General features: G+C 39.8%; 1 protein-coding gene across 11 annotated transcripts in view; it reads right to left on the minus strand.

The window, feature by feature from the left end:
- The window catches only part of RHBDD1 (rhomboid domain containing 1), an 89877-nt gene that overhangs the window by 6516 nt on the left and 69206 nt on the right, over positions 1-14155 (minus strand). Inside the window, exon 7 of one of the 11 annotated variants that reach the window (XR_003563636.3) lies at positions 450-584. The exons of 8 other annotated variants lie outside the window; for them this stretch is intronic. Coding sequence is in view for 2 of the 3 variants with exons in the window: in XM_043521948.1 (XP_043377883.1) it covers positions 13259-13317 (59 nt within the window). In the remaining variant the exon portion in view is untranslated. Of the gene's footprint in view, positions 1-449; positions 585-13202; positions 13318-14155 lie in introns of those variants that run through there. 2 more of the 11 variants (XM_043521948.1, XM_043521947.1) reach the window with 2 other exon arrangements.

The raw sequence follows: 14155 nt of genomic DNA on the forward strand, positions 1-14155 counted from the left end.
AAAGTTTATCAGACTTTGAAACTGAAGATGTGACGGTACTTTAGAGCATACAGTACCTTACATTTTTCTAGGCTGAATGGATGGGAAGGTATGGTGAAAGAGTGAGCAGTGGGGGCTTTTCAGAGAATTGTTTGGTTTTCCATACTGGTACAATTTGTATGGATTTTTAATTAATATTTTGTTCAGATGTCCAGAGTTTTGATGGGCATAAATACATTTAATATACCAAAAATAGTCAAAGCATGAATAAAATACTAAAACCACTGCATGCAGAGGCAATGTAATAAAGGCCATGATTGCAAATGACTCTTCATGGGCACACCACAAGGCCACACAGAGACCTACTGAAGTCACTGAAGCTTTGCATCTGAGCAGGGGTCCAGACACACAGTCAACTGCACAACTGGGACTTAAATTGTATTGCAGCTTTAACTAACATTATGACATACTTTTCTAGATTATTGCTACTCTCTGAAAAAAAAAGTTTTTCATTTTCCTTCTTGTGTATCACAGTAAAACGGTCAATTAAAAATCAGGGTCTTCCAGGATCCTGTTTATAGAGTGCCCATGTCCAGTTTTAGTATCTGGAAGATAAGACAACAACATTAGAGTTAAACAAAAACTGGGCACAGTACTCACAACTCCTTAAAGTCCAGCCCCCACACCAGCAACAAAACAAAACAAGATCTGGTGAAAAAAGTAGGAACAATTGCTCAATTATATAGTGACCCAAAATGAAAGGCCTTGCAGTGAGCCTTGAAGACCGCTTCAGAGACATCCTCCAGGAAAATGTCCTCACTGAGAGAATTCCATAGATGCATTCCAGGAAACATGAATGCCCTACTCCTGGTCTTATTCTGATAAGAGACAGAGAGCTGAAATGCCCTTGTACACACCGGGGGAGAGGTGGTTGCTCATGTCCCTTGTATTAAGGGTTTTATACATTATTAGAGTATGGCTGGATACTGATTGCCCAAAGCCACATTTTGACTAGCTAGTTGGGCCTTTTTGATGAGGTCATAGTCATGCAACAACTCCTCAGCCCTGGTATACACTACAAATGAATGTCGATATAACACTGTCACTCAGGAGTGTGGAAAATCAATACCCCTGAGTGACAGAGTTATACCGACCTAAGCCCCAGTGCAGACAGCACTACGTCAGTGGCAGGGCTTCTCCTGTCAACATAGCTCCAGCCTCTCTGAGAGGTGGAATACTTGTGCTGACAGGAGAAGGTAGCGTCTTCACTAAATGCTACAGCGGCTCAGCTGCACCCATTAAGATTTTATCATTTAAGCACGCCTGTAATTCTTTATGTACAGAGGAAATGTTAATGTTAAGGCAGGGAAGGGACAAGATAAAAAAAACAACAACCTAGGAGATAGCAATAAAGAGAGGCAATTGAGTGGGGGATGTTTCCTCTTGAGGCTAAAGAAAAAAGTGACAGTTTAAACTGCCTTCTTTGCCAAAATAACAAACTACCCCTTCAGTCACTTTTAATCCGTGTACTATAAAAGATGAACTAGAATCTTTTCAGTAGTGCAGAAGATTATTTGCAAACCACAGTATGCTGAAAGTGACAGTTCATTCAGAAACTGCTGCCAAAAAGGGCGCCTGGATTTCTGGGTAAGAAATCAGGTTGCAAACATCCAAATAGTTCACAAAAATGTAAAAATAATTAAAGGGATACATTCTTAGGCCCAGATTTCTGAAAGCATTTGGATACTACTGGGCTCAATGTTGCAACACCTAACTGATTTAGGAGTCTAAATTTCATTTTCAAAAGTGATTTGGGCACTTAGAAGCTTAAATCTCAGACTGTCAACGGAATTTGGACTCAAGTGTCTAAATCCCTTCTGAAATATGATATTTAGACTCCTAAATCAGTTATGTGTTGCAACACTGAGCACAGCAATGCCTAAATACCTTTAGAAATGCCTTAGCCACTTAATCCTTGCCTACAACTAGAGAATTTTACAAGAAAAAAATTTCACCAGGGCTACCAGTGTTTCAATGGAACCTATACAAATGAGAACCAAATGTATAGATAAAAGCTGTGGCAGCTTTTGGCATTTTTATCACCATGTTAAGTAAACCAGCTTTTCAACCATTAGCTACCTCTCCTTCAGTCCAGCTACTGTAATGAAGCACATAATTCTGAATCTACAATTTTTTCATAGAAATTATCATATAAAATATGTGTTAAGGATACTGCAGGTACACTCCATGCAATGACTACCTGGCATATCAAACATCAAAAAGTGGTTAATTAACATATATGAAGACAATCTTCAGATATTTTATATTACAAAATCATTTTCTAAATAAAAAATAATTACTATCATCCAGGGTAATATTTACAGAAGGAATCATTTGCATGGCAGCATAAAAGGAGTTTGGAAGAAGGCATGTTAAAAAACCTTGATGGCTGAACTTGGATGACATTTTTATTAGTAAGAAAAAATAATGCTGTTATTTAAAGTTACTTAAATCAGAGAAAAAACTATAATGCAGAAAACTAAAATTGTATGCAGAAATATTATTTGTTGGTACTAATGGAAGTTGTTAAAACACAAGAAAAATAGAAACACAAAAACTCAGGAGGTTACAGAGGTTATCAGCTTGTTTCATTTTAACAATAATAAATTCAATTTGACCTAAACAGATTTTTTCCACTCAAGTTCTGAGTTTGGAAGCAAGTTACAGGCATTTTAAACACAGTCATTATATGATGTGATCACCTAAACTCAATGAGATAGACATATATAGCCTGAATGCAAGAGAAATTAAGTATTCAGCCACCAGTGATGGTTAACTCTCTGTGCTGAAAACGTGAAGCCCAATATTTATTTCTATAATGCCTAAGAAGGTAAAAGCTGTTATTTTATATTCAGCTCCTATTACCTCAGTTATTCCTGATAATTAAAAAAACAACTGAAAACAATGTATTAAAAAGACTTTTACTCAATCCACTAGGTCCAATGGCCTTCGAACCAAATCCTCAGAGGCACTCAGCTTCCACAGTTCCAAATGACTTCAGTGTGACTGCTCATGCTTAGCATCTCTATAGATTAGGCTCTTAAACTGACATTCTTAAGCACTATATAATAGAGTATTTTATCTTAACAATCATGGCACAAGACACACTAGCATTCTAAGCACCTCTTTCTTCCAAAAAAGGAATAAGCCTCCCGCTGTAATCTTACACTAGAGGCATAAAAAGAAACAGATATCATTTGGGACATTCCACTACACCAGCAAATGCAAAGAATTAACAATCGTTACCTTCTTCCCCACCCACAAAAATAAATTTGCTTTCTAGTTACAGGGTTTTCTTCTTTGTAATTCATGTAGAATGGTTTTTTTGCTTTTCTATCTGACACTATTAACTGTTCTCATTTACATTTTTGGCACTTTCTAAAACTGTTCAGCTGTAGGACTTGATATTGCTAAAAACTGCATCAGAGCAGTCTATGATACCAGAATGAACCCTCATATATATTTGATAGATTATATATGAATGACACGTATCTCAAATCTATCTATCTATATATATCTCAAACTATCTCCAATATTAATGCAAAAGGCACAGTTGAACACTTATGAAGCACTCGGGGTTCAGTAATGGAAAGCCCTTCAACCAAGCTGAACTGTTAGAAACAGATCATTTAAAGTTAAGTGAAGATTTCATAGTTCGGCATTATCATTTTCTGACACAGACCGGTTACTATCAATTAAGGAATAGATATTTCTTCATTGTTTACTTTCTATCTGCCATCAAATTACTATTACCTTATCAACAAAGGATGAGTAAATGAGAAACCTGGAATAAAATATATGACAACAGAAGCCCTATGCATTTTATATATTAAATATACTTTCATTATTCTATTATTATATACAGCTTTCCAGTTTGTTAAAAAATATATGCACCTAAGTCACCAAGGCTAGATAAAGTTTGAAGATATTAAAAATTCTGCTGTCTTCATCAGATACTGAGTATAAACACTAAAGGCAGCCCTTACCACAGGAGCTAACCTTAAGCACCTAAAATAACTAGCAGGAGCTTCTACTGTAGGCTTCTAAAACCAGAAATCTGGCTCACAATAGTTACACTGATCCAACCACAATGTCTAGCTCCAGAAATGCCGTGTTCATTAACATCAAATTCTAGCCACAGTGATAACTACAAAAAAACTGCTACCATTGGGCCAAGAGCAATTTGACCTATCTAGCCTCATCTTTTTCAAAGAGTTCACAATGTCAAACTGCATTTTGGAGGATCTATCAGAAAACAGTTAATCATGCTGTAATGCAAAACCTAAAAGCTAATGAAAACTATACAATTTCTTCCAAGCACACTGAATTGCCCTTGAAAATGCTGATTACCTTTACTGTAAAGTTGGCTTCCTGGAGAGCTATGAAGCTCCATTCTGGACTTTGTAGTAGATAATATCACTGCGACCCCATGCAATACCACTGATCTCAGTAGGATTGCATGGAATATATATAAGGTAGCAGTCGGCCCACTGTCTCCAAACCAGTACACCAGTCTACATCTGGACTATTATAATTTTGGGATGAACACTTTTCATTGTATGTGCAATGTTCCATAAGCAAATAGGTGGGGTGTCTAGAAAACAATAAGATTTGGGATCTTTCCATCACCTCTAAGAGTTGAATGGATGACTGCTGAATCAAACAAAGTGCTGATGCTGTTTGATTTGAAATATTAATTTGATGGCATACTTCATATTTATCCAGGAGATGGCACCAGAGTCACATAGTCAAAACATTCAAGAAAACTAGGACAAACCCTAGACAACAAAGCATTCCGCATAGTAAGCAGAATTAGGGTTATTTTGAAACAGATGGGCTCTACAGAAGCTGCCGCACTGAATATTATAGAGTTGTTTATTGTCTGGCTGGTTTGAAATCCAGGGATTATTCACAAGCATCTAGCAGTTTCTGTGTCACATCAGTTTTCATGTGAAGCAGTGTAAAGTTAAAGCCCGCTGGAATATATTACATATATATATACACATACACACACATATAAGTACTAATCCAGTCCTGCATTCAATTGTGCCCTGTACTTTGTAACCCAATGTTTGTTCTGGAAAGATCAGCATCATAACCAATATTCTAACTCTAATGTAGAGCAGTGAGCTAACAGATCCAATACGCTGGACTAAATTTAGGAGGCCTGTTTTGTTTTGTATTTTTAATTCCTTATATTCAACATCCAACATCTTTTCCAGTTTAACAAAATATATTCTGAGCATAAAAAGCTGTCCTTGGAACTCTTGTGCAGGAGCAAAGATTTTATAGGAACATCAGTTTCAAAGGACTTATTAAAGCTGGAAGCCACTTAACATCCATCTATAGCAGGTGGGTATAGGCAATGAGGAGCCATTCTTCTAAAAATCTTAAACCTATACATCACTGCTGTATATTACAAGCATGAACACAGTAACAAGGCTCAGAGTAACAGAGTACCATCTGCAAATAACACATCTGAAAAAAATCTAAAGAAACACGGACTTAATAAACTATATCCAGAGTACTTGGTAAATGCTTTCATAGGGTTCAAGTAGTGACATCCTCTAAGTTGCCAGAGAGGGATCTGAGTCACCAAAGTTAATGTATTTTTGTGGGAAAGCAGGGGGGGAGGTGGATTCATTATTTAACACAATGGATGATTCAAAAAAACTAAGTCCTTCAGTGTCTGTCTCCTAGTCTATCTTCTTCTTGTGTTCACTTCATAACTTTTCACCAGTGTCGTTTTTCACTCACTTGTATTTTACATTGCTCTCCCTCAAAAGGCACAACTAAAAAGTTTTAAAAATACAGCTCATAGTAGGGAAAGAAGAACGCAAGGCAAGAAGCAGCTACAAAAATTAACTGCGCCAACAGCAGCAATTTTATAGTTCATTAAGGTATTTGGGTGGGAAAGGAAAACATCCAAACAGGGAGACAGAAGAGCTGATTCTCAGAAGAATCCTGAGAAGAATATTTCCTGTTGAGAAGCCTGGGTAAAATCCAAACCCTACTGAAGTCAGAGTTTTGACACTGACTTCAATAGGGTCAGGATTTCACCCTGTGTCTTAGCTAAAGAACTTTTGCCATGAATTCTGGAGAGTAAGGACAGCCTACAGACAGCCTAGCTGAGGACATGGTGTAGCAATGTGTGACAGGAAGACAACAGCATGTCCAAGAAAGCCCTGACATATTGCTGAAAAAGGCATTTGGGTTCTGCTTGAAGAGATTTGAGTCTTAAGAGTTCCTCTTTTCCTGCTGGTTAATTCCTTGCCTGAAGTCCTAATTCAACATTTGTGTCATAACAACTATTTCCAGCTACCATTTGTAGCATTTCAACCAGGATTATGACATTTCAGTTCATTGCTGTGGAATGTGCATGACATAAGGAACATAGGGTTATGATATGACTTTAAGCAAGGAATAAGCAGCAGGAGCAGGCAAACCTGTAAGAGACAAGGATCCTGTTTTCAGACAAATATCCTTAACAAGACAAGAAACCTGAAGAATATGACCTACAAGCAGAATGCTTTCTTAAAGAGAATGTTTTTCCACTAGTGCCAAACAGATTTTAATTCTGTATAAAATATATTTAAAAAAACTTTGTATTTGTTATGGAAACAGCAAAGCATATTTTACAATCCAAACAAATTTAACATCTGAATCATCATAAAGGGAAGATTTGTAAAACTAGTAAGAATGAAACACAGTAATGGTACACAATAATTGTACACTAATTAAGAGATTTGCTTAAAAGTGCTTAGTTTTAGCCTAACTTTGCTCCCACTCAAGTAAACAGAAGTTTTAATGCATTTGGAAATACCTCCCTAGGTTTCTAGTGTGAAACTTCGTCTCTTAAGCAGCTCAAGGTTCCTTATGGTGGTTTTATAAAAGTTCAAGGAGTTTGTAAAAATTCTTGAAATAGATGTTCCACTTTATTTACCAGTTTGACTAAGCAACATCAGTTTGAGAAATATTTGATGAATTATCATCAAAACTTTAAATTCATGCTTGGCTTTCATTTACCTCAGATGACAGACTGTATTTCTTCCATAGCAACATATAATAGTTAGGTCTGCTAATTATGCTGTAATGTCAGGGCATTATTTCATGTGTTTCAAAGTTCACAAATCGCTCCTGGGCATGGTACAGATTATACGAAATGCATTCCACAGCAGTCTCTGTAGCATATACTTGGCTTGCCTTGATTTTCCAACATAAAATGCCAATATTTAAGTAGTTTTATTATAATAACCATAAGGAATTCTCTCAGATTATAAACATCTGAAAACATAACTTTTTTCATGAAAATCTATCCATTTCTAGCACACAAAGTATGAAGAGGAAAATTGAAAAAAAAGCATACAAATTAAAGGCCAGATTTCCAGCCCCTTCCTGTCATTCAGGCAGTGCAGAGAAGTCATGAGGCCAGCTTAACTTGCTACCTGAGGATTCCTCCAGTGTGGGGAGAATGCCCAGGGGATGCAGAATGCCCAGGCTGCTCTAAGATGCACTGGGAGCCAAATGACCAAACAACTGGGAAGTCACAAAGGCAGCATAAAACTATCTTTTTTCTTCCCACCTCCACCACTGTGTTGTGTACAGCTGAGTCATACCAAATGATCTGGCCATTATCATTTAACATCATCTAGGCAAGGCAATATGATTTTGCTTCTACCTAGCTCACAGAGTATCACTTCCAGCAATCTACGGTGTCATTTCCAACATTCTACATGAAACTTGCGCAATTCCAAAGTGTGAAACAGCTTTGTCATGCTGCGGCAAAAGTACATAAATCCAAACGCTCACAAATTCTTTTTCCTGATGACAATGTCTATAGACATACTCTAAAGATTAGAAGATAATAGAGGCTGATGCAAAGGAGAAAAAAAAGCCCACCAGATAGTGGACCATACTTTGGAATGGCTGACAGTTGACAACTGAAGTTGGCAGGAAATTAATCACAGCCTAAGGAAGTAGGCTGAAAAAGCAACATGTAATGAGTTCAGATACAGCTAGATTCTTATAAGGAGAGCAAGTGAGAAATACTCAAAGAACATATTTAAAAAGAACAGGAGTGCTTGTGGCACGTTAGAGTCAAACCAATTTATTAGAGCATAAGCTTTCGTGGGCTACAGCCCATTTCATTGGATGCATAGAATGGAACATATAGTAAGAAGATATATATATATACACACACACACACACACACACACAGAGAGAGAGAGAGAGAGAAAGGGTGGAAGTTGCCATACAAACTGTAAGAGGCTAATTAATTAAGATGAGCTATTATCAGCAGGAGAAAAATAAACTTTTGTAGTGATAATCAAGATGGCCCATTTAGACAGTTGACAAGAAGGTGTGAGGATACTTAACTTAGGGAAACAGATTCAATATGTGTAATGACCCAGCCACTCCCAGTCTCTATAACTGGTGCACTGCTGAATAGGTGATCTGGTGCCAGATGCACCAATTCCATAGCTTGATTGCATCAGTGTAGAGTGGGGCAGACTTTGCTGCTCCCAGCTTGTTTATATAAAATACTGTAGTCATGTTGGCTGACATACTTGACGTGTGCAAAATAGATGAAGGGTGGGAACTTCCTTTAAGTTTCATGCACTGCCTGATGCTTTAGAAGGTTGATGTGCAGTCTGGATCCCTTCAGAGTCCAGGAGCTATTTGGTCACTCAGGTGAGTTTTTGAGCCCAGTAGGGAGGCATTCGTAATGCGAGTCTTTATGTGGTGGGTTTATGATGGTGCGTGAATGACGGGAACCCCTACTTAGACAGTCTCTTTGATTTGCCACCAGGTGAGGGACATGGAGATGTTCAGAGGAAGCAAAATTCATTTGTCCAGGATGTCTGTTGCAGGGTAGACCATCTGCAACTGTGCCTGCAGGTATGGGTGATGGAGCCTCACGAAAGGTGTCACATAGAGACAGGTGGCTATGTGGCCTAAAGGAACCAGATCAGACTCCACTATCCTTTGGGGTGAAATTGAGCAATGAAGTCTCTCTGTGTGAGGAAGCTGTCTAGAAGTAAGCATGCTTTGGCCAAAACTGAGTTCAGATTCACTTTGATAAACTGTATAATTTGGGGATGGGGGAGGGTTAAAGCAGACTTTTCTAGATTTATCTGGATTCCAAAAGAGTGAAAGAGGTCACGTATGGAGATGACCACCATTTTAACCTTTCTGATACGATCGTCCCCTGAGCAGTCAATCACTGAGCTAAGGAAATACCAGGTTGCCTCGGTGATGCAAGTATGTCATTGCCACAGAAAGCATCTTTGTGAAAACTCAGTGCCATCAAGAGGCTGAAGATGCGAATTCTGTATTGAAAATGCTCTTGGGCCACCTAAAAGAGCAGGAATCTCCTGCATGCTGGATGAATGTCTATGAAAGTAGGCATTCCTCAAAGTGAAGGTCACAAGCCTGTCACCTTTGTTTAGGGAGGGAATCATTAAGGCCAAGGTGATCATCCTGAATGATGTATGAAGATGTTCAGCTACCTGAGGTCAAGGTTGGGTCTCCAACCTCCCCTCCTGCCCCCACTGCCCTTCTTTTTGGAAACAAGGAAATATTGTGACTAAAAACCCCTATCCGTGTTAAGAAGACACCAGTTCTATTAGCCCTAGCTCATTTAGGGATTCTCTAGCTGATCTCTACCTCCTTTACAAAAGGGGTTCCTGAAGAGGGATGCGGAGAGGGATTTTGGAAGAGGAGTAGAAAAGGAATTCTATTGTGTAGCCAGTCAAGATGATGTCTAGGACCCATTTGTACACCGTGATAGGCCACCACAATGGGAGGAAACAGGCCAGGCAGCCACCAAAGGGGGTGGGGGTAATTGGTGGTGCAGAGACTGGTTGATGGCTCTTGAGTGTTCCATCAGAAGGCCTTGGCAGGAGGCTCAGACTGAAGAAGGGATGGTGGTGGTGCATTGTGCCTGCTGTATTGTACCCTCTGGTTCTTCATAGGGGGTTCACAGGCTCTTTGATGATAGATGGGCTTAGGTGGTTAGGAGGAGGCGGCTTTCAATATTTCCTCCAGCGTGTCGGGATATATGCCCCAAGGAACGGAGAGCTATGCAAGAACCTTAAGGGCGTAGAATGACTCATCTGTTTCCTTACCAAACACGTCGTTATCCTCAAAGGGGAGATTTTCTACAGTTGTCTGGACCTCCTTGGCAAACAGAGGCAGCTAATGGGAATTTCAGGAGTAGCTGCAGACTCTGTGCTCGCAGTTCGGATGACTTGGTGAGTAGTGCATTTGATCCACCTGTGGGTTGACTGACTGACTGTTTATTCTCTATGTATGCGCTGCACCGCTGTGGTCCACTGAGTAAGCAGGGTGCCTTTGTAATGCTGCAAGGCTCTAGCCTTTGGCACTTTGATCAACCTACCTATTTTAAGTCTCTGAGTGGTTAATTGCTCCTTGGTGGTGAGGGACTAAGCTAAGCAGGGAAGACTTGGTGTAAAAAGTCACTTGCTTGGAGAACTCAAGAGCTTCGGAGACAGCTAACCGGGGAGTTCTGGAGGGAATATGAGAGGCTCTCTTTCCAGGCTCAGCACATCATGTGACAATTAAGACAGCCAGCGATGAAACAGTGGTGGTAACGTATAATAGATGTGCCATGTTCTCTTTCCTGCCTGACGACAGACTGGATTTCATGAACACGTAGTGCAAGTTCATGGCTGTGCTGCAGAAAAACATTATTGGACTGAAGTGGCAAATAGAGATGCTATTGAGAAGCTGAGTACATAGACAGCTGTGTTTGGAAAACACCAGTACCTCAGGTTCAAGGAAGAACGGAGTTGGACACCAAGCCACGGAAGAAAGAGGAAGTAAGATAGGAAGCCTGGCAGTTCATAACAATGAGAGACAGGAGGTCATGGCAGCATTTTATGTGGTTAGAGACAGATAAGAATGAGCAGGCTATGGTCACCAGAGAGAAGAGGACCAGGAGGAATTCTACACTGCTACTAGATACCAGGTTGTCAATTTGGAAACTTTGGAAAATACCATAAGATCCAGCAGATCCAAGGGAACTGAGAGATGTATAGGGCATCAGTGTGGATCACAACTCAACCCAACCTGTAAGAACGAACCAAGCTTGCCCACAAAGAGTTCTCCAACCATCGAAGACAGATGATACTTGCTGGAGATTCAGTACTCAGAAGAACTGAAAGAACATTCAGCAAGGGACAGGGGGCAAAGATACCAGATGTCACTTGGGCATGGAGTCTTACTTGGCACCGGGGGTGGGGAAGAAGCAGTCCCCATTTTAGAGGATTTATGAGGCAATTTATCCTTAAGAAGGTGTGTACCCTCCACATGCCTCTGTTTAAACAAGTCCTTGGGCTAGCTTGAGGAACCGGAGCATTGATGCTGCAGGGGCACTACCTAGAGTGCTCTGGTCACTGTGCCAGGGAGCAGGAAGGCCCAGGATCAGAACCGGGCTTCATAGAAAGCTCCATTAAGTGCCTGTGGAGCTGGAACTCCCGAGATGGTCTAGTCCAAGGGGGAAAGGAATGGTAGATTTCACACTTAGAGGGAATGTATGATTCCCCAAGACTGAGCTCTTGTGAGGGTCACTAATTGGAAAGACCTGGGGCCAGGCCAGGCAGGGCTTAAAGAATGGCTTATTGGGCAGACTCATTTCTCCAAAAGATGAGACAGTAAGGGTGGGGAGAGACCCTTAAGCCCCAAAACTCTCTAACAATGATCTAAAAAACTATTTACAAAAAAAAAAAATAAAGTTCAAGTGGGAACACTAGCAGAAACTGCAGTTAAGAACATAAGAACGGCCATACTGGGTCAGACCAAAGGTCCATCTAGCCCAGTATCCTGTCTTCTGACAGTGGCCAATGGCAGGTGCCCCAGCAGGAATGAACAGGTAATGATTAAATGATCCATACCCCGTTGCTCATTCCCAGTTTCTGTCAAACAGAGGCTAGGGACACCATCCCCCAGTTACTGAAGGGTTCCGTCTCAGACCACCATTGGTAGAATGAAACTGGAAAGGTGGTTGGTCTGTGACACACATTATGCCCTCAGTTCAGAACACAAGCAAGCACAGTTTGCAGGTGCAGTTCAACAGACAGTGCTATTGAAAAATATTCTGGTCTCAGGTGCATAGAATGTATGCACTCCCACAGAGAATATCCATAGGGACCAGCCCTCAAAGAACCACTAAGTTTTTATTTTCTAGTTGATGCAATTTACATTCCTAATAAATGTGAACATTTTATTTATTTAACGACCTTTCCAATAAAGAAACTTCGAACAAAATCCTCTCCGTAGTGCCAAAACTAAGGCCTGGGCTACACTGGTGGGTGGTTCGAACTAAGATGCGCAGCTGCAGTCCAAGTATCTTAGTTCGATTTACCTGGCCGTCCTCAAGACAGCGAGTCGACCGTGGCGGCTCCCCCATCGACTCTGCTTACTCCTCCTGCCGAGGTGGAGTACAGGCGTCGATTCCCCGGTAGATCAATTACTACCAGCCAATCCAGTGGGAAGTGAAGACATACCCTGAGAAACTCAGCTGGGTTCTGTCGAACTACAGAGTGGAGCCATTCTGCAACTATAACAGTTCATGTTTTCTCCATGTATAAGAGGGAGCACCCTTATGCAGCTCCCACAGAGCATCTCCTAATTATGCCCAGACTCATTCAGCAGAATTGCACGTTTGACAGGAAAGTGGCCCTGTCAAGCCCATGGCGGAAGGGGCAGGATTTGTTCCTCAGAAATCATGAAAACCATTATGGAGATAAAAATCTGTCTTCCAAACTACGGACCTGATTAAAAAAAAAAAAAAAAACACTGAAGTGAACAAAAATTCTAATTTACATCAGCAGGCACTGGATCAGACTCTAGGACTTTACCTTCAGCTCCAAACCATGCATCAGTAAAAATTATTCTTTGGAGGGACTACTAGTGGTTGCCATGCATGAAACATGAACCTACTGTTATTAAAGATCTTTTAAAAAAACTAAAAAAAAAAAAAAAAGAATATCCACTGACAGGTATCCTTGTAGTTGTATAAACCTGTTTGACAATGAATATATCTTTTTTTCTTTGTAAAGAAGACAGCAGAGGCATTTGTGAGGTGTAAAATGCCACGCTGGAAACTCCTACCTTTGGGGGTACGGGGGAGAGAGAAAGGCCTCCTTAATCAAACCTTTTTAATCTACACACACATAAAACTGGATTACATTTGATTCTAGGTGTGGTCTGAAGATTCAGAGATCCTTATTTTAACCAAAACCTGGTTGCTTGTACCTAATGAATAAATAAGAAGCAATTATGTAGAAATTTATATCTTCGTAGCACTTCACAAACACGCAGCAGTAATCAGAGCATGCAATTTTGATGCTGTTGTTTTAAAAGTTTCTTGCTGTATTCATAACCCATTTTAAAATATTTTTACAACAGATTTGTTATCAGTCCCATTTTCTTTGGGAATATAGACTCCCCACAAGAAGGGAAGCATCCAAAAGGAAGCTGAACTGGCAAGCCACTTTAAAAACATGTGCTCTCACTTTAAAATTACAGTAAGAAAAAGTAGTAACTAATGCACATTTTAATATACAGTCTGCAAATTCAAACAAACATCTCCTGTGTCAGTACTATATTTACACTTTTTCCATCAGCAAATGTACCACATTGTATGATAACATCTACTGCAGTGAAAGAATACTTCTTTTACTCAGGTTTACCATCTGTGATTCAGACACATTAATCAGAATGCAGGGATATATATGTCATAGCCAATAGCTTGTCTTTTAAAGATTCCATTAAAGGAACATGAAGATAACCTATTAGGCCATCAATCTGAGAACATGAAATTATATTCTAAACAATGTTTCAATGTCAAAAATGTTTTAATGTTTTCCTCTTTCAAAATGTCTCAATGTAATGCTAACTGCAATCACATTACTGCTTCTCCACTGAGCGAAATGAGCCCCTACATTCAAGTTGATGACATTACTATGTGTATCCTTATGTAACACGATAACTTTGGAATCATCCAACCTATTTCAAAATTTTGGGGAACGTTCTAGAAATCAATGGGAAGGACCCTCTTTATTTTGAGGAAAATCAGAAAACCAGAGTGTGA

The sequence above is a fragment of the Chelonia mydas genome, chromosome 9 (assembly GCF_015237465.2).
Source record: "Chelonia mydas isolate rCheMyd1 chromosome 9, rCheMyd1.pri.v2, whole genome shotgun sequence".
NCBI classification, from domain to species: Eukaryota; Metazoa; Chordata; order Testudines; family Cheloniidae; genus Chelonia; species Chelonia mydas.